Source organism: Populus trichocarpa, chromosome 14 (genome assembly GCF_000002775.5).
Source record: "Populus trichocarpa isolate Nisqually-1 chromosome 14, P.trichocarpa_v4.1, whole genome shotgun sequence".
Classification (NCBI taxonomy): domain Eukaryota; kingdom Viridiplantae; phylum Streptophyta; class Magnoliopsida; order Malpighiales; family Salicaceae; genus Populus; species Populus trichocarpa.
This window is the reverse complement of record NC_037298.2, coordinates 17,032,371-17,057,827: the sequence shown is the minus strand read 5'-3', so window position 1 is coordinate 17,057,827 and position 25,457 is coordinate 17,032,371. Positions and strand designations below refer to the sequence as shown.

General features: G+C 35.4%; 2 protein-coding genes across 5 annotated transcripts; both read right to left on the bottom strand.

Moving 5' to 3' along the window:
* Positions 1-10,573: 10,573 nt before the first annotated feature.
* On the bottom strand, positions 10,574-16,098 carry LOC7455696 (nuclear transport factor 2). 2 transcript variants are annotated; one of them, XM_024585392.2, is made up of 10 exons: positions 15,487-16,098; positions 15,294-15,390; positions 15,088-15,222; positions 14,526-14,868; positions 13,882-14,138; positions 13,242-13,428; positions 12,656-12,777; positions 12,505-12,573; positions 11,921-12,002; positions 10,574-11,065 (listed from the first exon to the last, which is right to left on the bottom strand). In XM_024585392.2, exons 2-10 carry the CDS (start codon positions 15,330-15,332, stop codon positions 10,917-10,919), a joined length of 1,383 nt encoding a protein of 460 aa, XP_024441160.1. In that variant the 5' UTR covers positions 15,333-15,390; positions 15,487-16,098; the 3' UTR covers positions 10,574-10,916. The 2 variants fall into 2 exon arrangements, with proteins under 2 accessions (XP_024441160.1, XP_024441161.1); XM_024585393.2 differs by having other exon boundaries at positions 13,242-13,422; positions 15,294-16,098.
* Positions 16,099-16,273: 175 nt separating this feature from the next.
* LOC7455695 (pre-mRNA-processing factor 39-1) lies at positions 16,274-25,221 on the bottom strand. 3 transcript variants are annotated; one of them, XM_002320572.4, is made up of 14 exons: positions 25,042-25,221; positions 24,154-24,643; positions 23,149-23,258; positions 22,508-22,737; positions 21,715-21,882; positions 19,918-20,290; positions 19,289-19,432; positions 18,867-19,019; positions 18,666-18,782; positions 18,375-18,455; positions 18,081-18,230; positions 17,270-17,569; positions 17,015-17,119; positions 16,274-16,879 (listed from the first exon to the last, which is right to left on the bottom strand). In XM_002320572.4, the coding sequence occupies exons 2-14, from the start codon at positions 24,611-24,613 to the stop codon at positions 16,778-16,780; spliced, it is 2,493 nt and encodes an 830-aa protein (XP_002320608.2). In that variant the 5' UTR covers positions 24,614-24,643; positions 25,042-25,221; the 3' UTR covers positions 16,274-16,777. The 3 variants fall into 3 exon arrangements, with proteins under 3 accessions (XP_002320608.2, XP_024441157.1, XP_024441158.1); XM_024585389.2 differs by lacking the exon at positions 25,042-25,221 and having other exon boundaries at positions 23,149-23,313; positions 24,154-24,302; XM_024585390.2 differs by lacking the exons at positions 22,508-22,737; positions 23,149-23,258; positions 24,154-24,643; positions 25,042-25,221 and adding an exon at positions 22,041-22,292.
* Between the last annotated feature and the right edge of the window lie 236 nt (positions 25,222-25,457).

Here is a 25,457-nt window from a genome sequence, read left to right as displayed (position 1 = left end):
TTCATATCATTTGTTTTTTACCTTTAAAGTTCATGAAAAAATAGATCTGAACTCGGTTTGATTTTTTTATTTCATTTAATGAAGGAAGTTCATATCGGTTGATTTCAATTTTTGGAATGGTTTTTTTTATCTTTTTGAGACCATGAATAAGTTTTTTATGGTTTCTAAGATGTTTTGTAGGTGTTCATGGTCAAAATGGGTTGAGAAACAGGTTTTGGGATAAAAACAACTTAAACCCTGATTTTCTAACTACTGGGGTGGCTGTAATCTGGGCAAATTAAACGACTCGTCATTTAATTTTTGTCAAAAAAAATTAGGGCGAACAACATAACGTGTCATCTGATTTTTTTTTTCATAAAAATTTGTGGCTAATGACATGTCATCCATCCAAGTTGAAACAAAAAAATATAAGAGTCTAGTTGCGCAGGCCTACCAAAACAGGGTCACGCGTGAGCTCTATCAAAATGGGTCAGGTGGGTTGGCTTAGCTTGAGAGGCTGAGCAATGCTTGGCTTTTGTTTTTTTCTTTTTTTTTCTAAATTAATTTTTTCTAAATTATTTTTTAAAATTAATGTTTTTTTATTTGGATTTTTCTCTAATGTTTTTTTAATATTTAAATTAATATCATTTCTCTCTTTCATTTTGTTTAGAAAACATCTTTTAAATAACATTTATATTTTTTGTTATGCATTTAAATTCTGAAGAGTTTTTCTAATTCATCGAAAATTGTTTTTACCTTTTGTATAGATGAATTTTATTTTTGAAAATAAAATAAATTATTTTTCAGATAATATTTATAATATGTACAACCTTATGTAGTGTTTTTTCCCCTTTTATTTTATTGAATCAATTTCGTTTGTGTTTTTATTTATATTATTGTTTGCTTGAATAAAAAAATATTTTAATAAATAAATTTAGCAAACACAACTAGGTAATTATCCCGACTTACGAGATTAAATATCTTGATCTAGATCTGTCTCTTAATTTTTCTATAGAATTTGCAAAAAAAAAGAAAAAAATGATAATGAATATAATAAAATAAATAAATAAAAACATAGATAAGTTTGGTTTTGTAGTCTTTCTAACCTAAGCAATTAAGTCTGAAGGGGTGTCTTAACACCTAATACCCTAAAATCAACTGACTTGGGAGCTATTGACCCCAAAGCATGCTACATGGGTTGAGGAGAAAGCTTAAGAGAATCAAACATTGCACTATCTACATTTTAGTATCTACAACCGGAGTTACTAAGCTCTAAGGGGTGTCTCAACACCTAATGTCCTAAGACCAACTGGTCTGGAAGTGATTAGCTTAAAGCTCGTTACATGGGTTCATGAAGCATTATGTTTTAAGTTATTACTTTAAAAAAAAAGATAATAATCCCAACCCAAGGAAGTTAACCTTAAACATTAGAACCAAATTTTGAATTCTTCCAAGAAAAGCCTCATAGTTATGTTTTGATATATTGAGCATAAAATGAAGGTTTATTAATATCTTGATTAAGAAGTATGAAGCATATATATAAATTTAATAAGAGTTTGTTTATTTGGATAGATTAATGGAAGTTAAATGATGAATGCCTTGCTTTCTGGATTTTATAAATTGTTTTTCTACTTTAACGTTTTAATTACTAGAGACTAGTAATAAGCTGGTTGGGGGGTGTGATTAGTACTTAAAAGTGCATTGTTATTAAGGTTTTATATCATCATATTGTACTTTTAGTATCATTAAATTCCCTAATTTAAGCATATTTTATAATAACAAGTCTGATAATATAAGATAGCTTTAATTTATGGTAAATGCTCATTTTATGAGGCATATCTCACAATTTAAATGATTCATTGATGTGATTAACTATTGAAAGTGAAAGGACAAAAGAAGGGCTAGACTTAGAGAAGAGATACTAGTTCAATTCAAACTGGAACATCATTCAGTCATTGGGTCATATCTGAAGCAGTAGATCTTGGATTTCAGTCTAGTTTATATGGCTAGAAAGCTAAGACATAGGCCTAAAACATTAATGGGGAGTCCAAGACTCAATTCTGCCATTTTGGAGTCCAAATCTTAGCATCAAAAGAGAAGTCTGAATCTGTCTTGCAGCCCAGACACTGTTCAGTGTTCAGTCCATATCTCGGGTTCTAGAAGTCCAAATGAGCTCATTATTTTTTGGTGGAAAGCTAAGACAGATTCCTACAACTTTCATGAAGACACGTTATCGAATTCTAATTCGAACAACACCATTTCGTCTAGAAAACAAATGCATACCTAAACCACCAAGTCCACTAAGCGAATAGGTGGCCATTAATCCAATGGTTAATTTCAAAATGAATAGTTCTTTTTAGCCTATAAAAGAAGGCATTTGTCATACATTTAGGCATCTTGGTTTTCAGATCAAGATTATTTTTTTGATTGCTCTCTTTGTAATGTTCAAGTTTTCTTTCATGTTATATTTTCATTAGTCTCTTGTTTATATTTTTCATTTTCTTTACTACTCTTAGTTAACTTATATCATAATTATGTTCTTATCTTATTTATTTATGTTCTTCTCCTTCATTATGTCTAACTAAGTTAATTATGTCAAGGTGAAAAGGTTTCACTAATGGTGTTAGAATATGTATAATATAAACTCAACATGGACTTCAATGTTTATATCCAAGAAAGTTTGTTATTAATGTCTTATCTTTTTATCTTACTAATTCTTAATACCTTGCTTGTTAAATGATTAATCTAGATTTGTGTTGTATAACACTTGGTACAATAAATGTTTGATTCTTCATAGCCATCAGTCGACATCGTTGTTATGAGAGGAACTTGATTTGTTGTTAACATAAGTTAGCATCATGAATTCCTGACAATATTTAAAAGTATGGTGTTACTAAAATAAGATAATTAATATGATTATGTTAAAAATTTATTATGAACTATTAAGGATAAATCATTCGATTGGAACCTCCTTTGTGTGTAGTTTCTAGTTGAGTAATAAAAAGAGTTTATACTATACTTATTTCTAATACCATTAGTGAATCCTCTAACCTTGACATCTGTTTTTATCATTGTTTAATTCTCACATTAATCTCATATCTTAAAGATCTCTTTAACTCTTTGTTAAAATATATATATTATTTATAATTTATATAGTTGACCTCCTTGTGGTTCGACCCCAATCTTGCCGGGTTATTTATTACTTTGACACTCATGCACTTGGGATAAGACATCAACTCTTTGATTGTGTTATTTTCCTTGCTATGAATTTTAGCAGCCTTCAAATTAATAATATTATTGTGTTTTGCTTGAAGTAAACATGTTCTTTGCTATGACAAGAAGTAAACCTGACTTATTAAGGTATAATTGACCTTGCGGCGTCAATTCATGAATTCCAATACCTCTTGTTGTTAGTTACAAGTTAACTTTGGGTCAAAGTTCTCAAACCTGGTTTTTGGATTTCTTAGGAAAGTATCATATTCATCAGGGGTTGCTTGACCACGTAATTAAGAAGTTTGCATCACCCACCCATGTAGATAGACCACTAGCATATTAGGCATCACATCTCTATTAGGAATAGAAGAAAAGTAGCAATGCAACTTATCTTATGTAGGACGTTGTAGGGTGATGGTATCCTTTCTTTAGCATAGCCGACCCCTTATCTTAGAACTCTGAAAAATAAGTTAGGATTTCTAGTGACCATGATACTAGATGAAAACTCTTTTTAATACATATCTTTATAGACCTAATTTAACATAAACATTTTTTTATAGGGTTGCCACAAATTTAAGAACAAAGATCAAAATAAATAACATGTAAATCTAAAGATATATAAATAACCTAATTTCATATTCATGTTGATAGTAATTGATGTGAACTTGGAGGACAAAAACCCTAGAACTCAACCAAGATAAAATACAACACAAGAAAGCTAAAATCATATTGAAAAGAATATGATCCAATGATTACCTAAATCAAGGAACCAAAGTTATTGGAATGAACCCCAACTCATTGATTATAAAGAATCAAGAACTGCCGGTATAAGGATGAATGCCACAAAGACAATTAATATTTAATAAGTATTGAAGAGTTTGATGGAGAATTAAAAGTATGAGTAACCTCACACACACAATATTATTTTGAAATAAAGCTAAGACTAAAAAAACCCTAAATACAAGCTAAATAACCATATTTATACTAGGTAAAACATCCTAAATTTTTTGAAGAAATAAAAAAAATAGTTATAAATAAAATAGGAAAACACAATCTTAAACCAACTAGGAAAATAATGTCATTTTTGCATAGTATCTTCTAAGATCTATCGCAAAGCCTTCCCAATGTCCGATCGCTATGAAATTTTAACCATATAGGAAACAACGCCTTTATAATCTTTGGAAAAAAATTTAGCCTAATCAAATGGTCAGATATAAAGTTATGCTTATTAGACTAAAAATGTGCATGATAAAAAATTAACCCAAAACCACCTCTCATTGTTCAATTTGCAAGCTATCAAGATTTCTTACCCAATCCGCAAGATACTAGGCTTTCCTAACTCCTTATCTTGTATGAATTATATTAATTAAATCCTGATCATTTGAACTCATCTTGCACTTGACTTGATCCAAATATGTTGAATTAGCTCATTAAATGCTTATTTGATCTTCTTGACTCTTGACCTTGTAAAAGGTCCAATTAGCACCTCTAATGGATCATGTGATACTGCTTGATGACTTTCATCATAATTGTAGAGAAAAAACCAAGCATCGCCTAAACACTTTAAAACTTAGGCTAAATAAGGAGTTGGTTAGAAGGTTTCAAGTTTGGTCTACTTAGCCAAGTTTAATGACAACGCCAAAGAGTTACTTGCAACTTTGAATATTTTTTTAAAAAAACAAAATTGGTCTAACCTATCAGCATTGCATGGAAAGTAATCTAGTTAAACCTAATACTATATAGGTCTTAAAAATATGGTGCTTGAGTATGTTATGGAACTGACAACCTATGTTATAGGGTTGCCCCTACTCGAGTGCCTTGCTTTGAAATAAACACTAGATCGGTCTCGGGCCAATTTATGGACAATTCAAACCCAATCTTGTCTTATATCTTAGATGTCTTGGATTTGTTCTTGACTCGATGTATTGACTACTTGAACACATTCCTAATCAAATCTCTCAAACATCTTGAATCTAGTTTTGGCCCAATTTCAATCCTATCCTTGGGCATCTGGGACTTGGCACCGTTTCAATCCTCAAGTGTTCTAAATCTAATCTCAGCTTGATTCTCAAACACCCTGGACCTGATCTCTAAAGGCCTTAGTTTTGGTTCTTTTCTGATCCTCGAGTGTTCTAGACCCGATATCGATTTGATCTCTAGCCATTTTGCATGCAATCTAACATGGGTCTTTCTTAAGCACTCCAAACCTGGCACCATTCTAATCCTGTTCGATTACTAAATTATAAGCTAATAGTGTTAAAGATACTGTTATCAATTTTAGGATTCCTAAAATAGTGTTAAATTCAATCTTCTCTACTTGGTGTTTTAAAGGAAAGAGAGGGATTGAGGTTCTCTTCTCATATGCGTGCGTATGTGTGTTGTTGTTGTATTATTATTATTATTATTATTATTATTATTATTATTATTATTATTATTATTATTAGGGCATTTCTATAATTTTGTTATTTTTTTTTCTATGTCAAGGATTTTCAAATTCAAATTAATTTTATCATACTTAAAGATTTGAGATATGATGATTATGTGAAGCGTATTATATCTAAAACATTAGGAGCTAAGTCAAATAAATATAAGTTTATGGATATCCAAAAGAAACTATTGGATATTATTTATATCTCCTATTAAACAAAAATATTTATCTAAAAAACATGTTATCTTTTTAGAGAAAGAATTTGTTCTTTAAGGAAGAAATGGGAGGAAATAGAACTTGAAGAAGTTCAAGAACCACAAATTGATATCCAAATAGAACCTAAGCATGAGGCTATAATATTGGATGTTCAGCCTGAAGCTTAAAAAACATAAAACTTTTATAGATTTGGTAGGGCAAGTCATTCACCAATAAGATATGGGCTTCTTATAAAATCTAAAAATGATGAGTTGCTCATATTTGATGAGCCTACCAATTATTTGGAATCAATATATGATATTGATTCTAAGAAATGGCTTGAGACCATGAAATATAAAATGGATTTCATGTACACCAACCATATATGAAACTTGGTTGATCCACTTGAAGGAGTAAAACCTATTGGATATAAGTGGATCTTTAAGATAAAGACTAACATGGATGATAATTACAAATGAACAAAAGCTAGACTAGTTACCAAAGGTTACAAACAAAAACAAATAGATTGACTTTGATGAAACCTTCTTCCCGATAACTATATTAAAATCTATAAAGATTTTGCTTGTTATAGCTACATACTATGATTATGAGATTTGGCAAATGGATGTTGAAATTATATTCCTGGATGGGAATCTTCAAAAAGATGTTTATGTGACACAACTTGAAAGTTTTTAATCTAAGGAATTTGCCAATAAAATATGCAAGCTATAAAAAATTATTTATGAAATTCAGCAAGCTTTAAGGAGTTGGGATATCCATTTTGATGAGATAATCAAATAGTTTGATTTTATCAAAAATATGAATGAGATTTGTGTTTATAAAAATGTTAGTGGGAATTGAGTTGTTTTTCTAATATTATATATAGACAATATATTATTAATAGAAACAACATTTCTTTGTTGTAGTTAGTAAAGATTTGGTTGTCCAAGAACTTCTCTGTGAAGGATATGAGAGAAGCAACCTATATACTAGGAATAAAAATTTATAAAGATAGATCTAGAAAAGGTTGTTTTTATTGTCTCAATCCATGTACATAGACAAGATGCTATAACAGTTTAGCATGAAAGAATCCAAAAGATGATGCTTATTTATTTCGCATATAATACTCTTTCCAAAGATATGTGTCCTAAAACATAAATTGAGAGAGATAGAATGGAAAAAATTCCATATACTATGGATATAAGATCCATAATATATGTGATGTTATGTACAAGATCAGATATATCTTATGCTTTGAGCACAACGAGTAGATACCAATCTAATCCAGGTGAGAGTCACTAAAAGATAGTTAAAAATATTCTTAAATACTTAAGAAGAATTAAGAATTTTTTTTTTGTTTGTGAAAGAGATGAACTAGTAGTTCATGATTATTTGGATGCTAGTTTTAAATAAGATATTGAAAATAGAAAACCCAGTCTGATTATATTTCACTCTAAATAATGGTGTTGTAAGTTGAAAGAGTTCCAAATAAAAGACCAAACTATATTCTACAACTAAAGTTGAGTACACCTCTACATTTGAAGAGACAAAAGTGATTATTTGGATCAAGAAGTTCATCACTGAACTAGGTGTAGTTCCTAGTATTGTTGATTCAGTAGCCATGTAGTGATAACAATGGAGCTATTGCACAAGCAAATAAACTAAAGTCTCATCAATGATCCAAATATGTACTTAAACAATTCTATTTAATTAGAGAATCATAAAAAGGAAGATGTAAAGATAGAGTGAGTACCTATTAAAGAAAATCTTGCGGATCCTCTTACTAAGTCATTGTCCTAGTAGAGCGATATGATATTTGATACATGAGTGATTGGCTTTAGTGCATGTGTGATATTGTTAGTGTATATGTCATGTAGCCAATCGATTGGGTACATGTGACATTGACTTTGTTCTTGTATATATATTTAATTTATTAATAAATGCTTATTTATTAATATTGATCAAATATTTGAATAATGAATCTAGAGTAAAGATAAAGTCTTTGGGGTAAAAATATTTTGCAAATAAAATTATAAAGTTATTATTATTATGAGATTTTTATTGCATCAAAGCATTGTTCCTAAATATTCCTGGTCAATCCTATATTAAAACTGGATATTAATTAGAGTTGTTGATACTAATACATAATATATTCTTTTCTTTATGAAAGAAAGTAGTTGTTCTCATAAACTGAGGTATGAGGGATACCTAGAACTAATATGTGAGTGCTTGTTAAGAGAGGATTCATCACCTGAAGTGAATTAGAAAAAAAAAATTCATATGTTTTCAAATAGTATTAATTGCAAATCCTTGTGCAAGGTGGAATGAGATTTGAAAAGAGTTTTAAATCTTATTCAAATAACCAATGATTGTAGTGTTTGTAACAAACATGATTTGACATAATAGACACACTTCATGCTATAATGTTTAAATTAGAACATTGTTGATGAATGGATAATAATTACACTAAGAAACTGATCACTGAAAGGTTAAGTCAAATCATTCATTATTTTCCTACTATTTGAAGGATCATGACAAGTTGTTAGACATTGTACTTGATCTTCGAATATAAATCAATCTATTTATTTAATTTATTTAATTCTATTTTATTTAGGATTGTGATTTATTTTTTAGCCAACTTATTAAGGAACATAATTGATCACACATATAAGAACTATTGGTCAGAAACTAAAATGGGATGATTAATCAAGTGTGACTTGATTGTAAATAAATTTTAGAAATTAAGGACTAGAATGTAATTAATATAGGGAATTACAATTCTAGACTTAGAAACAATCAAGTAAGGACTTGATTAAATAAATTTTGCAAATTAGCATAAAATAATATATGTGATATTATTTAAGGGGCATATTGATATTATTTTTTTATTTATAGGATTTTTTAGGTTTCTCTATAAATATAATGTCATACCTCTTATTTTATGGGAGGTTTGATGAACAAGGTAGGTAGAGTATAATATATAAACACCTAAAACATATATATATATATATAAGTTAGTGCTTTAAGGTATCTCTCTCTCCTAAAAGAATTTAAGAGATTTCTCACTGGTGGTTCATGTGGATTATCGTTAGAGGTTAGACAATTGGATGACTTATGGTTTACGATAACCCAACCTTGAAACAAATATTCAAAGCCGAAAAGAAAATTTGATATTTAGGTAATCTTTGTATAAACCTTAAAAACTCTAAATCTATCTAACGGAATCCTTGAAACTTTCAAAACAAATCTTAAATTTATCATTTTCATTACATGTGTTTCAAGAAACTTAGCCATGAATGATTCATTGTTCGATGAAAATAATTGTTCAATTGCGCCCTGATATGGCTAGAAGCAAAAAAAAAAAAAAACACCAAATTAGACTGCAACATGTAAAGAACATGTGTCAAGAGCATTGAAGTGTGGTCCTATAATTACTATACGTACCCATTGAAAGATAAGAAAAGCCAAAATAACACTTGAAGACCTAATTTTCAATTTGAAAAAATCAAAACTTTCCAGGTATCTTGCCAAACCCACCCATCTCTTTTTATAACCTTCCCTTTACAACTTGTGCAAGGAAACAAGTTGATGTTTTTCCATGCATTATCAAACTACACCTTTGGTTTTGGCAGATAGAAGGGCGCAAGTCATAAATAACCATGTTGCTAAGAAGCTCTTCAACACCAATTCTTGGATCCCTACTCTCATCTGTTGGTATAGTTTGTAAATGAATAAAGAAAGAAAAGATATTTATCTCGCATTGAAAAGAAACACTCCCTCCTAATGTTTATAAGTATGGGTTTCTATTATGTAGTAAATTAAGTCATGGTGGAAGGACTCTCCTAGTGGGCTTTCTAATGTTATTATATGAATATTTATAATATCAAAAGATGACACTCGACACTTGAGCACTTGAAACTTCATATGTTAGTGAGATTAATTAATCCTTGAATTAATTTTCATAATTAATTATGATATTTGTGACTGTTGAGATAAAACTGAATAGCAACTATTCAATTTAATTTAAAGTATAACTCTTTCATCAACAGTCATATATATAGTTTCATGAACAGTCATATCGTTTAATCGTGATGGTTCAAGTATATTAAAAACCTGCTACTATATAGAAAACAATACAATAAAAAACATAAATTTTAATCGTTTTGACACCTCCATATTTGTTTCATCCTAAATATTTCTAACATCATGTTTCTCGGACAGTCCTAACAACAGCAGTGACAATCACCATCATGATATTATCACCATGATGCTAAGAAGAGAGTGATGTTCAAGATGAGGGGGGGAGAGAAGAAATGGAAAGTGTGAACACGGAACCCAGGCAGTTTGGTTTAAGTAATGAGATCATAATGAGATGGAGAACATGGTTTTGACTGAGGAGGTGAGAGTCATGGATAGATTTTGGAGAGTAAATTTTGAAGAAGATAGGTGAAGAAATGCATCTTGCAAGAGATCTTGGTATTGATCGTCGCGGTGAGTTTGATTCAGGAGGTGGAGATGATGGAAACATGCATGGCACAGAGGAATATTGTAGGAGGATGGTGCAGGAAAATCCTGGCAACCATTTGTTTCTAAGGAACCATGCTCAACTGTTGTATCAGTTAAGTCCTGTTTCAATTCTTCGAGTCTAATTCTGATTAGTGATTGACCAGAACAGCACAGGGATTTTTAGTGATAAAACTTCGACACCGTAATGACAAATATTCCGCAGACAAAGCGAGACCTTCAGGGAGGATAGACTATAGAGGAAAGCGTTCATTTTTCATTAACAGAAGATTACTCTTCTAACCCATAAAATTAGCACATCAAATCCATACACCACCATGTCGGGCTTGAATCAAAATTTACACACTCCAACTGTATGGTAAAAACCATTCGAGGCGTATGCATAGCATCAGAAAAATCACGCGTAGAAACTCCATTTACGTGGAGATGACACTTGAAAAGCAGTGCACAATCGAGGGAAATATTCGATCAGGGATCAGCAACTCAAAAATCCTGTATAACCACCACCACCTTCGGATCAAATACAGGCAGAGCGATTCTTCCTTTCCACACTATCATTCCCTGATAACCTTTTGCCCTATTGTAAAGCACGCTGATAGAAACCACTGCCTCTTGCTCTGCTGTAGTCACCACCACCATCTTGATTGCCTCCCCTGCCCAAACTGCGGGCACCAAAACGCCCCCTTGGGGCATCTGTTTGGTAACCTCTCCCTCTTCCCCTTCCTCCTGCACACAGCACAAAATATACAAATCTGTTTTACAATGCTACTTCAGTAATACAAGGGTTTGAAGCATTGGCTGCTCCATGCGCGCACCACAAAACACAAGGATGTGGCATTTGATGACAGTAATATTACTTACCAAAAGCAACATGGAAAATCTAAGTCCTATCACAGGCACATGAGCAAACATAGCAGCCACCACCTCGGCCATTAAGGTTATCGTGCATCTATATATAACATCACAGTCACCACAAACAAACACCTTTTTGTGGCATCAATTCTATCAAAACTGCCACTGCTTAAAATGAAAAGATTATCAACCAGATACGATGGCGCTATCATCACTCACTCCACCCATCCTCTTTGACTCCTACCCATAACCATCCTTGAGTTACTGTTCTGAGCAATATAATGCTTTTGTTCAATTTTTAGCTTCAGAATCATTTGATGACAAAAAGTTTGTATGCACTGTACATGCATGTGGATGGCTGTGCCTGTTCCTCAATTAAGTGAGTGCATATACTATCTTTGAAAACCTAGGACCGCAACTTATTGACCTTACTGTACATGATACCTCTATTTGGTTCGTAATATGGCTGTGTGCTTCTCCCCACAGATTATGCTGGCACAACACGCGTGACAGTTCCTGGAGTTTAAAACTTGTAAGACTGTCCTGGACGCATGCATCGGTATCACAGATGGCACATGTGAACATGAACTATTGGCATGCCATCCATGTCTACAGTTACCTTAATTGATCTCATAGGTATTATTTGATTTTAACATCATAATAGAAAAGGACTTTTCCACCTAACAATTACAGCTAAATAAATAATGGAGGAGAAATGTATGCACATACTTCCACCTCGAGAAGCAATGCTGCTGCTTGATCTTCGCTCCTCAATGTAGACTGGCCTTCCAGCCAGCTGTATTGGAGACGCCTACATTCAAAAACCATGAAAATATAAATAAAAAAGTTGATCTGGAGAAATACTGCAAGCAAAAAACAGCACCAGAAAATGTAGAAACCTCTAGGCATAAACATGCCCACTGTTTGCATCACGAAGAATGCAATAAATACTATTGAATAAAGATGTTCATGTTTTCCAAAATATAGACATGGATTTAAATTTCTATCTTCAATTTTAGAAGGTTCCCCATATCTGACAGTTCATGTTTTGCACATATTAATAGCAAAACATAGAAACCATAGCTTTAATTGATAGCCTCTAACCAAATCTTTGCACGACAAAAGAAAATCAAATGAGATTTAAACAAAGCCAAAACTAAAGAAGTTAAATCTAGTGAATAAGAAAGTTCATGCATATAGATGCTAAAGGATATGAACAAGCAAAGAGAAGCATGTATCAACAACGGGCATTGATTAGTTGGCAAGTTAATAAGATAAAAGAAAACAATCTTTTCATGATATCAAATTCAAACCTTGATTGCATTTTGAACACTCCGAAGATCTTCAAACTCAACAAAAGCATAGCAAACACCAACAACATCCTGCATGAATCAATTGCTATTTCAGCCAAAGTCAAGGTTACATGCCAATATGAAGAGGGAAGAGAAGACAAAAAAAGTTCACCTTGCGGTTCCTAACAAATACACCATCAGGTTTGATTCTCCCAAAGTGTTTAAACTCCTCCTCAATTTCTTCAGCAGTAATATCAGAGGGCAAGTTTCTCACATAGACAGATTTTAGTTCACCTGTATGAGAGGATGATCAAGAATCAACTTGATGTTTTCCAGTTGCGTAATTTTCAAACAGCAATATGTTCTCCCAAGTTTCAAACATTTAGAATGCAACTTGCATATATGAATATCATTCAGGAAGAGAGAGAGAGAGAGAGAGAGAGAAGCCATAAAAATACATTATGCACAGAGGTCAAGTCACCCAACTAGTGCTGCTGCTGCCAATAAAATCGTTTATGTTTAAAGTTTAGCCATTGCACAAATATTTTCCTGACGGCGAGGATCATGTGGGCAATTAAAAAAGAGTAAGACATCAACTCCTCCCAAAGCATAAATTCAAGAGTTTCATTCAAAAGTAAGGTAGAATGAATAAATTAAGCAAGATCACTCAAAAGTCCAGCCAAGGGAGAAAAATATCACTAGAGTGTTGGAAGTCATGTATTAAGATAAAGTTTTTAAGGTAGAATCAAGAGTTTGACCTTCATCTAGTCCCAAGCTATCCTCTGTAACCTCCATTCCAGATTCTGGTGCAGATGACAACACAGATTCTGGCTGCTGAGCAGTGGGTGTCGGCATGTGATTCCAATCAGAAGTAGTAGGGGCACTCTTGTTAACAGGTGGCTGAGTGGCAACTGATGATGAAAACTGCCCCTTAGAAACCTGTAACTACACATCCACCATCAGAAAAAAAAATACAGACTAAAAATTACTCCACTTTTCACGTTCCAACTAAAATAAGTTGACAGTAACGATACTGCAGGGGAAAACATGAAAATAAAAATAACTCTATTCCCGTAATATTTTATGCAAATACCAACCCGTGCTCACTTGTACATACTTTGTCTTTTTCTGATTTAAATTTTACTACATATGTGCAAAGTTTATCATCTTGATCTTTCACATCTTTTATGGAGTTGATGTATCATGTAACCCTGGCTTTCTATATTAAGAAGGCATAAAAAAAGTTAAAGCATTAATCAGATTTTATAGTGCTCAAATGTTGAAATAACCACTTCTAAATCATTTTAGATATGCTTTGTATAGCTGAAAACCACAAAGTTGCAGAGGTACATGCAAAACCAAACAAGAAACACACACAAGCAAAGAATAGATGCCTACTATTGAAGCATAAGTTTTCTTTGGAGGCTCTTCCAATGGTTCCTCTGGAGCAGCAGTTGGGAAATCTTGCACAGCATTTACAGCAGCTTGAAATGAAGCAGCTGTTTCATCTACAGGTGTTTCTTCTACAACAATTTCAGTCTCCAAGTCTTCTTGGTGCTGTTGCTCTGGGAGACTGTACTTGTCAACTGGATCATCATCTATACGAACCGAGTTCACGCATTCTCTAGCTTCTTCCTCCAAAACGTAGTCAGAAACTGCCAAAACTCACAGATTAGACCAAATGACATGCAGCGGTACTTTGTGCTATCAAATGACCCTCAGGAGCTAAGAACTGTCCCAGAGATTTAAAAGTTCAATTGCATTTTAAACCACACAATTGTACACGAGTATAGTCCTCATTTTTTCAGTTCAATTGCTAGATCCAAACTTGAGCACTCATCCCATCCCCATCCTTTGCACAGCTTCAGCCAAAGCCCAAGGACAAGCAGGCAGGGATCAGCTTTCATATTGAAGTTTCATAACCAAACAAATAAAAAAAGGGGTAACTAGACCACAACGATGTATCACCACACAGCCCCAGGCAAAACTACTCAATTCACAATTGAATCAATGCTTCACTGCACACGTCATCATCCTATTACCTGGAGCCTCTGGTAGAGGGTTGGAAGAATCTAATTGGGCATCGAAAGTCTCGTCGGATGATATAGGCGCTGGATGTTGCATGTGGATGTTTTCAGGTGGCAGGTCTTGTTGGTAAGCAGCCCCATCATCAACAAACAGAAAGATATCATTGAGGACATAGTAACCCTTCTCCTGTGGAGCCAGGAAAAAGGTCTGCACAAATATCCTTCTGTTAACAAAATCCTTGGTCTTGACAGACCCAGACACCATCACCAGAACACCTCCATTCCATGAATCGAGAGAATTGATGGTCTTGATTTCAATTGCAGTGAGGTTTAGAGACATGACAAGTGCATGGATTTGCTGGAGAGAAACAAAGGAGAAGCAAAAAGAAGGTGAGTAAATTCCACAAGAAGGGAAAATCACGAAATAACTGACTGTTAAGAATTTTCCTAACAGAATAAATAATTCTTCTTGGATTCCCATTTCAACCTCGATTGTATTGGGCAGAAACCTTCGCCGGCGGAGTTAGGCATACATGCAAGAATAAAAAAATCCGCATGGAAGGAGGAGGAGGAGTACCAGCATTGTGTTGGCAGATTCAGTAGAACCGGCATCGATACGAGTCATGTTACTGCTACCCGCATAGAATTGATGTACGAGATCTGGATGTTGTTGGAGAACCTGATAGTACTGCCCTACAAAGTAGGAACCAACCTAGCAAACAAAAATCAACACTCATCAACCAACCAGAGATAAAGGTTCAAACAACAAATATGGAATCGTACCTGAACTGCGTTTACAGATGGATATGCACTCGCCGCCATTTTTAATAACCAGTCAATTACCCTTGTTAAACAACAACAGCAGCAGCAACACGAGGAACTAGAGAGAGTGGAGAGAGAGACACTGAGATTTAGTTAACGTTTGTGATTATGATATTTCTTGTTTACCACAAACAGCGAGCGGTCACAGACTTACTTTCGTAAGATAGAAACAGAGAGAGAGAGAGAGAGAGAGAGAATTAGGGTTTTGTTATAGAGAGCGAGGATGATGATATATATATACTAAATGATGGCTGTACGCTCCTAACCGTCACGACCGCGGAGTGGCTTGGTTGGTTTTGCTCCATACGATTTTCCACAAGTGAATCTGTGACTGTCAGGTAAGAAGTTATTCACAGCATTTTCTTGCAACAGAGGAACTAGAGGTGGCGGCCGGACTCCAAAAGTGGGAGCGGAGCAGACAATCCTTGCCTCCACAGGACTAGGGGGCTGGCTCCCTCTGGCCAGGGCAAGAAGCTATGCAGAGCAGAAAACGACCTCCTCCTTTTTTTTCTTCTTTTTTTTGGAGCGTGCGTATCCAAGGCACCCACACCTACAGCGAGGGGGGGGGGGGGGGGGGGGGAAACGAAATTCCTCCTCCTCCTCCAGCGCGAAGCAGTAGAGGCGAAAGCCCCGGGGTTTAAAACCAACCTCTATTAAATTATTGCTCTCAAAGAGGGTTCTTAAATTAGTATTTCTTTAATGAAGAGGACCGCGCGGAAAGAGAAGAGTAGCTGCGACCTGCGAGAGCTCTCTCTCTTTACTTTAGAGATGTTCGAATCAATATTTTATGCGCAACACAGCCAAGTTCCGACAAGTGTACACTGCCATTAACAGTCAGGACGAATTAAAATAATATTTTTTTTTAATAAATTCTCTTCATTTTCGTTAAGGTTTCGTAATTAAGATGACCTCAATTCTCATAATCCACATAACAAGTAGTCTGACAAATTCACTCAGTTAGCTTTTATAATTTGTTTTAATTTGCCTAAACATTTCTTCTTACATATTAAATAAAAAAGAGAGATTTAACACGACCCGCACACTGATCTAAACTAAAAATACTCCCTGAGACACTCACAGCAAGCACAACCACCATCAACAGGAGTTTAGTTGCGTGAACCACCACCAAAATCGAGAGGATTTGAGACCAACTAACTAAAGGAATCAACCATTTTCCGAGCATATTTACGTTCTTGTACGTGTGCAAGACAAATGTTATGAACACGGGGGGAGGGATAAGGGCAAAAGATCTTAATCGTTCACCTAAGTACAACCGCTACCTACAGAGATTACTTTCTCATCTTCCTCTCCCTTGTCTGCATTTTTTCCTACACCACACCATGCTGCCCCTTGTTCCAAAAAAAAAACCCAATGTTACGAGTAGATTCAGCAAAGAGATGGGCACAAAGGAAGAGAAGGATACACGCAGGATAATTCCTGCCAGATCAGTAGTAACTCCCATAGTAAGGTTGTGGAACAGAGGCTGGCTGCTGCGCTGGAGTCAATGCTGCTGCTGGTGGCTGCGCGTAACTCTGTTGCGGGAAAGCCTGCTCGAATCATAAAAACACCATCAGTTACAGAAACAGGAAGTAAGATGTCAAGAAGAAGGAAAAGCGGTTTTTTCATTCCAGTAGTGTATAGACAAGTGAGCCCCCCCTCTTTTCTTTTCTTTTTTTTTTTACCTGGGCAGGATAGGTAGGAGGATAAGCACCATAAGCAGCACCTTGTGCACCTGATGTAGGAACTTGAGGGCTAGTATAGCTGCCTCCATAACCACCATATGCAGCCTAATTACATAAAAGAATAAAATTTGGAATATCACTTCCATTAGGTAAACTATAATACTGCTTGCAAGACACTTGACGATGCCTGAAGACAAGCATGCGGCGTCATTCATTATCAAATTACTAGTGTCCTTGCGTAAAACGGTAACCTACTTGGTTATAGCCTGGAGTCCACTGTTGCGCCTGTACTTGTGTGGCTGGTGGCCAGGCTTGAGGCTGTAAGCCATAACCAGCTGTCCATTGATTTTGTGCACTTGCGTATGCCCCCATCAGAGACTGCGCGGGTGAGGTGGCATCAGAGTAGGGTTTGGCTATTTTTTCCCTATCCGAAGAAAGGTAATCCTCTGCATGGCGCTTTTTCAATTCTGACTTGCTACTGTGGGGTAAGAAGAACTTGGCATGCCGATCAGCAGCCTTCTTTATAGATTGAGCATCTCCAAAGATACCTAAAAACTGAAGGGGGAAAAACCAACGAAAACACAAGGAAATGTGATGAGAAAACTAGGCCCAGCCCATTCCAACACCAGAATCCTCAGCCAAGAAACTCAGCACCTCTTAAGGATAACCATTGCCAGCAAAATGTACAAAATCGATATCATATTAACATATATTCATTGTGCAGTGACTGAACTAGAGTATGCCCTGTAATACACTAATAAATTTTGAACAGTATTCCAGATTGTATAGCAGAGGGAAGTCTGTAATTTGATAAAATGTAAACCAAACTAGATTCCAGAGTCTACTTATGCCTCCTCGACACACACCACAAAGCAATTCTTAACATCCTCTTCAATGGAATAGTAAATCTTTTGAACTTCTAACATAGTACGACCCATATCAATGGAGAGAGAAAGAATTCTACACGGCAGTGTAAAGTCATATAACTGTTAACTGTAAGCCAAAATTTGATTAAATTCTTATATCAGAAGGTAGATTTGAAAATGGATAAAAAAACATTGACTACCTCCAAGAAAATGCAAGACAGCTCTTCCCTCTCAGAAGCACTAGCAGCATTGACACTGTCCGAGCTGGTCAAAATGAAGTTATCAACCAACGAATCAATATAATCGATTCGTTTCGGCTGTGGCAGAAATGTCTCGAGATGTATCAGGGCCTGCATACAGATGTAACAACAAACAGAATATTAGTAACAGGAGAGCATTGTAGGAGTTATAGCTTAACAAAGATAGTGTTTTCATGCTCAACTACAGAGAGAGAGAGAGAGAGAGAGAGAGAGAGAGAGAGGGAGAGAAGAAACCTCAAGAAGTGGCTTTGAAAATTGGGCATTCTCAAGTGCTTCCACTAGAACCTCTCTCGCTTTCTCTACATTTTTTGATGCCTGCATTAAAAAGGATGAACCAAAAAACATTGCAGAGAGGATGAAAATATCAAGAACACTGGCCCAATACATCAGGCATTTAGAATAAATGGTAACAAGAAGAGAAAAACCGGTATACCAGGAAATCATATCTGAAGTTATACACAGCCATTAGAATTCAAAGATTAAAAAGAAAAAGCCTCACAAATATGCACAGCACCATAGACCTACCAAATATATGAACCGGGCATATTGTGCATACAATGCTGGCAGCACTTGTGAATGCTCTTTTCCCTTTTCAATGGCTATGGCCTGCTCATATAAGGAGAAGGCATCTTCAAGATTCCCCTGGGTAATAGAAGAAATAAGTCAAACCATGTGGCATCTCAATCACAATTGAGAAGTCCTAAAAACTTGCCACGGCTATCTTACCAACCGATGCTCCATGTTTGCATGCTTAGTGATTGCTTCAAGAAGACCAGGGGCAATTTCAGCATGCACAACTCGGTATGCAGCTCGAGCACCAGGTATATCCCCATTTTGCTCTTTGAAGCGCGCCGCAAAAAGGTGAATCTCTGGTTGTCTCTGTTAAATATTCAGTTCATAAAGTCCAGGCATGATGATTAAAGTAGGTAAAGTAAGAGACAAGGCAAACAACGCTGCTAACATGAAGCCATGCAGCTTCATTTTAATTAATGCATTAGACAACTAGCACGTTGCAACATTTTGGTTTGTATAAAAAACATAAAAGCAGAATTAAATCCACGGCAATTACCAAAAGTTTACCATGACATGCAATAACTAAAAACAAAAGATAATACAGAGCAATAGAACAAGCCTCAGAAACTTCACACCTTGACAAATACTTGAGTTGCACGAGCGAGAGCATTATTTGCAAGATCCATATTCCCATAGGCTTCCATGCACAAGACATAGCGTATCCAATACTCGGTATAATTGGCACATGCTATTATGCATCTTTCATATAGCTTGACCACCTGACTCAAGAAAACATGCCATCACAGTCTAGAAGGTACAATTGAATCCATCACCATATTAACAAAAGGAAAGACACAAAGCACAAAGGAGATATGCATAAGAAATACTCCATTGGGGAACAGAAAGGCCCCTCAAATACGACAGGAGGGACCCTCCTTGCCAGACAGAAGATGTATAGGAAGGCAAGAAGATACCTGCATGCATAACATATGAATTTTAAGAAGAATAAAACTTTAACACATACAGGAACCTAGTCTACTGACAAACGAGGGTTTGAAATACTTAGCCTCATAGAAACCAAATCGAGGCCCATGCTTTAGTCTCAGTTCAATTTCCCGTTAAAAATGTTGCTTCATCCAATGGTTTAGCCAATAAAGCATATGATGCAGCAGATATTACTTAACTGTAAGCCAACGTATAACAAGGTACAGCTAAAAACTAAAAACCAAAAAGATCAATGAAGAACTTAAACAAACCCAAATACCTTATTGAAGTCATCCTCTCTTTCTATCATATCCAAATAGTTATGCCAATTTTCAAGCTCTGCGACATTAAGGGGCCGCACATGAAAGTAGGGCCTCCTAATAGCATTTTCAAAGTCAGAGATCTTAGAATCGAACTCTTTAGCTTTCTTATATATCTCTTCTCTAACGGCGATATACTTCTCCAACTCCTCTGCTTCTCCTAAGCCAGCACTTACAGGTTTAGAAGGCAGTTCAGCTGCATCAGGATGGACCTCTCCCTCATCTGCTTGGCCACCATCCTCCAGAAGTGTACGTGCTGCAGCAGCAGCAGCAGCTGCTTCCTCAGCAGTCCTTAATTCTGCTAAAGGTCGACTTGCAGCAAAAGCCTTAAATCTGAAGGCCAACAAAAAGAACATAAGTAAAACTACACTTCTCATTCGCTTTTTTCTTAATGCTTGTGTCATGTATCTGCACTCAACAATCATATTTAAGCAAAACACTTCTCATGGCCCTTTTTTTCTTTGATAAGAAAAAACCTTGTCAAAGAACAGAAAGGTGAAATCCATGTAAAAAAAACAGAGTAGATCATTTGTGGTGTGGAATCTAGATCCATGCTAGAAGATCACCAACGAATATAAAACAAGGTATTTGAACTTAACAGCATCTAGAAACACATAGTAACCATTGTGAAGGACAAGAACTTTGTAGAGCAACTGAGATACTAACAAAAAGCACATCTAAGTCAAAGCTAATCAATCAGCAGACTTTCTGGGAAGACACAGTAAAAAGATCCAGTAAAATCAAATTTAGCAAAGATCCAATGTTTATTTCAGATGGCATTGTAGCCTGCCAAGCCAGATACCTTTCAGATGGACAACCCCTGTAAAAGTGCAAAGAATGAAGTAATACATATGCCAAAAACGCAACATGCTACACATGAAAACCTGGACTTTACTAGAAGCATACATGCAAACATTTTTCTAGAACCCCAACAAGCTGTTAGTGAAGTAAATACTAACTTGGACACAGATCAAGAAGGCATGTTACTCATACTCAAATATAGGAGTAGGATAACATCCACACCAGAAATGGATATATACATTTTTTCTAAGTTTCCCATATTTGAAGGATCAACCCAAGCACCCAAGCCCATATGAGGCATCCATATATGTCTCATATGAGTACATCAGGGTAAGTACAAGTCATGGCAATGCCCTAGAGTTGACAACCACCTGCTTTCCCAGTAAAATACAGTGATAGTTTAAAGACAAAACCAACACGAATCTACTTTCTAGTGAAAGACCTTTATGGTTGAAATGGGAAAGGTGTTCATACACACGAGAAACCGCTTGCTGAAGTAGGGACATCACTCAATTCAAAATGAAGTTCACGAGGGGGGAACAAGAACCATTAAGTCAACAAAACAGTCAAGTGTTACAAAACTTAGTCTTCAGCCAAAACCAACTAATTGTCACATTCAAAACATGGGACAACATCGAATCTAATGCACACAAGCTTTGATAGTGTGCAGATAAAAAAAATAAAAGTACGAACCTTAACTAACTGATCCTAAACTGAAGACTATTATTATCACAAAATATAGAGTAAAAATGGCACCTGCACCAAAATTTATGCATAACAAAACAAAGAGTTGTCTGCTCAAACAAATACAAAATAACTAAACCAGCTACAGACACATTTCAACATGTAAAAAATGATATTATGGAATACAAAGATTTCATAATTATATAACACAAATCATCAACTCAATAAATGAAGTTAGCCAATAATATGCGAATGCTAGAACAGAATATTACCTATTGAAATAATCATCCAGCTTTCTGTTAGGAATCTCTAATATCCGGGTATAAATCATGGCAACACGGCCCCACTCTGCATGCACCTCTTCATATTCGATGTACTTGTCCCAAAGGGGGTAAGACAGATAATCTGTTCCAACATAAGCTAATCCTCGCTCAAAAAGCCTGATTCACAGAAAAAGAGAAACATATGGTTAAGATATAAATATGGGCACAGCACAATCAATGCAGACACTTCCATAAATTGGAGACCCGAGAATATCGCTGAAGGAGAAGGAACAATTCACTCTTAACAGCACGACACTTCCAAATGCTGCATTTACCTTCCTGATAAAACCATTCTATGTCTGAAATCCAGCACAGAATGAGGCCATCTTAGCCTTTATTTGATGAGATCTTCCCAGCAGCATTTTGCATATTGAAGCACCTCAGAGTCTCAGTTTAAGACAGCCATAATTCATAATTAACTACATTACTATGACGGCGCCCTTGAAAGGAGGAAGGAGAGATGGGGTATAATGAGGCCGGAAAAAATAGAGTTGGCATACTAAAAAAGAATCAAACAGCTACTCATCCAGCAGCCTAAAGTTAAAAGGTTTGCACAAGAGAAATGTATTTCTAAAGCATTCCCATCAAACCTTTCGCCATTATGTGAGAAATCACTGTTGCAGGCGCACTGAAATAATGTTAGAGAGCGACAAAAATCACCAAATCCTTGTGACACAGGAAACCAAATGATTGTGATTCCAACATGGTCTGATAACAGAACAGATGTATGTACAGCTATTACCTTCTAATGGTTTCTGGATCTCCATACATGGATATGGCAGACATGCAATAGTGCAACCAAATGTCCACCGAGTACGTGACCCCGAGAACAGCCCGTTCATAGACCTCCACAAATTTGTCCATAAAACCAAGGCGTGCTTCATGATCTGCATACTTCTTCCAATATCCATAACACAATGGAAATTCACCCAAAAAAGCATCATACACTTTTCGAATTTTCAATATCTTGTCCTGCATGATGTATAGGTGAACATGTTAGCTCCACTAGAACAAGCACTCAGATTGCAGCTACATACATATAAAACAAAGTAAGTTCAGAAAGAATAAGAATTAGCTTCAATTGATAATTGGTATAGCATAGTAATTCGTTTTCCTCTATTATTTAATTATCAAATCCTAATTTCCTACAGATTAATTGACAGTTTAATCATTTGAGTACAGCTGGGACCAGCTCAAAAGATGTCTTGAAGGTAATCTGCTTTTCATCCAACTTATGGAAAGATCAAACAAAAACAAATTTACTCCATTTTCTGAAATTCAGGAAGTTCAAAATATCTTTAATTTGCACGAGAAAAAATATGTTAGACAGTAAAAATATGAGAACTGAAACCAGCAGTTCATCATGTGTCTGATATTTCATACCCCAGCCACCTTCTCTGTCTCATCTATTAAGGCAGTCCATGCATCAAAATCCAAAGAATTAGCCTTCACAATGTTCCACAGCCGGTCTTCTTCAGCTGACATTTCTGGCACTAAAGAAAGGGAGAAAGCATTAGGTAACACCTAATAACTGCTGAACAGAATCATCTGCATACAGTTTTGGAGGAAAAAAGAAGAAAAAATAGAGAATGTCAATAACATGGAAACATTCATTTCACAAGGAAACAGACTCTCCAGTCAACCCTAAAAGGGAAAGCAAGGAAGTAAACAATACGAGTTCAAGAAAATTATTCATCAAAGTTATTATTGGAACAAGGATCGAAGGACTCCTACACATTTGGCATAAGCTTTTCAAGGGATTGTATCTTATATCAACTTTTCAACCGGATTTGAGTGAACAGCCTGCTGTGCTCATCAATCATTTCACTGTTCCCATTTAGATTCAGATTGTAGAATATGTGAAGCATTTGCTACAAAGCTCCACTATGTTTCATTCATAAGAACAAAACGATCATGTAAACCACCTATATGCCTTGAAAAGAAAAAGGAAAAAAAGTTGAAATGCCTAAGAGTCACTTGAAAAAGAAAAGATAATACTTTAGTGTATCACTGGGATTCAAAAGATACATGGACCAATAAAGTGTCACATGAAATTGTAAAAACCTTGCTCTTACTTTGCATCAGACAGCAGTAGCATGCATCCTATTATCAGCTGTGCACAAGGAAATTTACTAGTCCTTTGTGAGATCATTCAAGAAATGGAAAACAAAGGAAGCTCTACCTAGTTAAAAGTTTTCAGAGTCAGGTAAATTCCATTAATACATTTGGAGAAATGATAAACCCTTCCCATTCTTGTATAGCAAGGTCAACATCACAAGCTCTTATGCAACATGCTTACCATATTGTACAACCTATATTCTCTAAAAGGCTATATTATAATCTCAACTAACACATATACATATAACAAGCATGGCAGAGAAGACATACCAGAACCATCCACGAACTGTTGCACAGCATCAGCTCCACCCACAACCTCTCCAGCATTTCCATTCTCAACTGATACCACAACTCCAGCTTCAGCACCGATGTTTCCATTTACAGCTGAATCATACCCAGAAGCTTGAGGTGGCGCAATAGATGCATTTTCTGCCACAGCTGCATTGTTAGTAGTACTGTCCATTCCAACAACTGCCTCTGTCCCATGTGTTGCCTCTACATGACCATCTAGCACAACAGAAGTAGAATCTGTACCATATGCATTTCCAGTATAAGCTGCCTGCGCTGCAACAAAAGAAGCAGTGAAATTCCCAGTACCCTCTGCAGTGTAAACACCGGGACCAGGAACAACATTTGAAATGGCATCAGCATAGCCAGTAGAAGGATAGCCAGCCGCTGTATAATCCATAACTGCAGATGGTTCAGTTACTACTGTCTCACTATCTCCCATACTCTACAACTTGTACTGCTACAGTATAAGCTGCGATAATACAAGCATAACACATTTTTAATTATCATGTTCTAAGAAAATCCAGGAATTCAGCCTTGAATTCATTTTGTTGAACACGATTGACACGGATTTAATTAAAGCATTCAAGCCTCCAATCATAATTAATATAATAAAACAACAATTATGCTATTGCTAATCCAACATATTCAGAAAATTTAGAAACTAATTCGAAAAAAATGAGAGCAAATATTACACGCAATTCTATACCCATTCGATTCACTTACAAACATAGAATCAGATCGCAAATGGCTTGACAGATAATGAAGCAATAACAACAACGAATAAACCCTAATTTCAAGGTGTTGAACGCAAAACCCTAAGTGAAGGCCGTAACTAAGAGGAAGAGACAAGAGAGAAAATGGAGTTACCTGGTAGTGCAGAAACGACGCCGCGTTTGGCTCGATAGAAAGTTCTAGATTAGAGTTTGGCCTCTCTAATATTGATTGAGAGAGCTTTGGGTTTTGGGTTGCTTTTTTGAGTTTCGGATTTTGGTGGGTAACTAAACTCCAGAAACACCGAGAGGCGCGAGAGCAAAGTGAGGTGCCGACGCGGAGCTCGGTTTTTATATAGTGCATGGGAGTAAATTATAAATTAGCTCCTTTAATTTTGAAAATGAATTAAATAGTCTCTTTAATATAAAAAAAATATTTAATTAATCCCTTAACTGATGATGAACATGCTTAATTTAATACTAATTTATCTCAAAAAAATGTCTTACTTTCTCATTAATATTTACATTACCCAATTCTTTTTTATATTTCTTAGAAATAAATTGGGAAAGAAC

Excerpts from the sequence above, each read along its gene's own strand:
- LOC7455696 (XM_024585392.2), bottom strand. The coding sequence starts at position 15,332 with ATGGCGGCGAGTGCATATCCATCTGTAAACGCAGTTCAG. Across the intron at positions 15,223-15,293 it reads CATCTGTAAACGCAGTTCAG|GTTGGTTCCTACTTTGTAGG; the intron begins GTACGATTCCAT and ends TTTGTTTGCTAG. Across the intron at positions 13,429-13,881 it reads AGAAAACTTATGCTTCAATA|TTACAGGTTTCTAAGGGGCA; the intron begins GTAGGCATCTAT and ends GTGGATGTGTAG.
- LOC7455695 (XM_002320572.4), bottom strand. The coding sequence starts at position 24,613 with ATGGGAGATAGTGAGACAGTAGTAACTGAACCATCTGCAGTTATGGAT. Across the intron at positions 18,456-18,665 it reads ATGCCCGGTTCATATATTTG|GCATCAAAAAATGTAGAGAA; the intron begins GTAGGTCTATGG and ends TTTTTAATGCAG. Across the intron at positions 18,231-18,374 it reads TTTCAAAGCCACTTCTTGAG|GCCCTGATACATCTCGAGAC; the intron begins GTTTCTTCTCTC and ends ATCTGTATGCAG.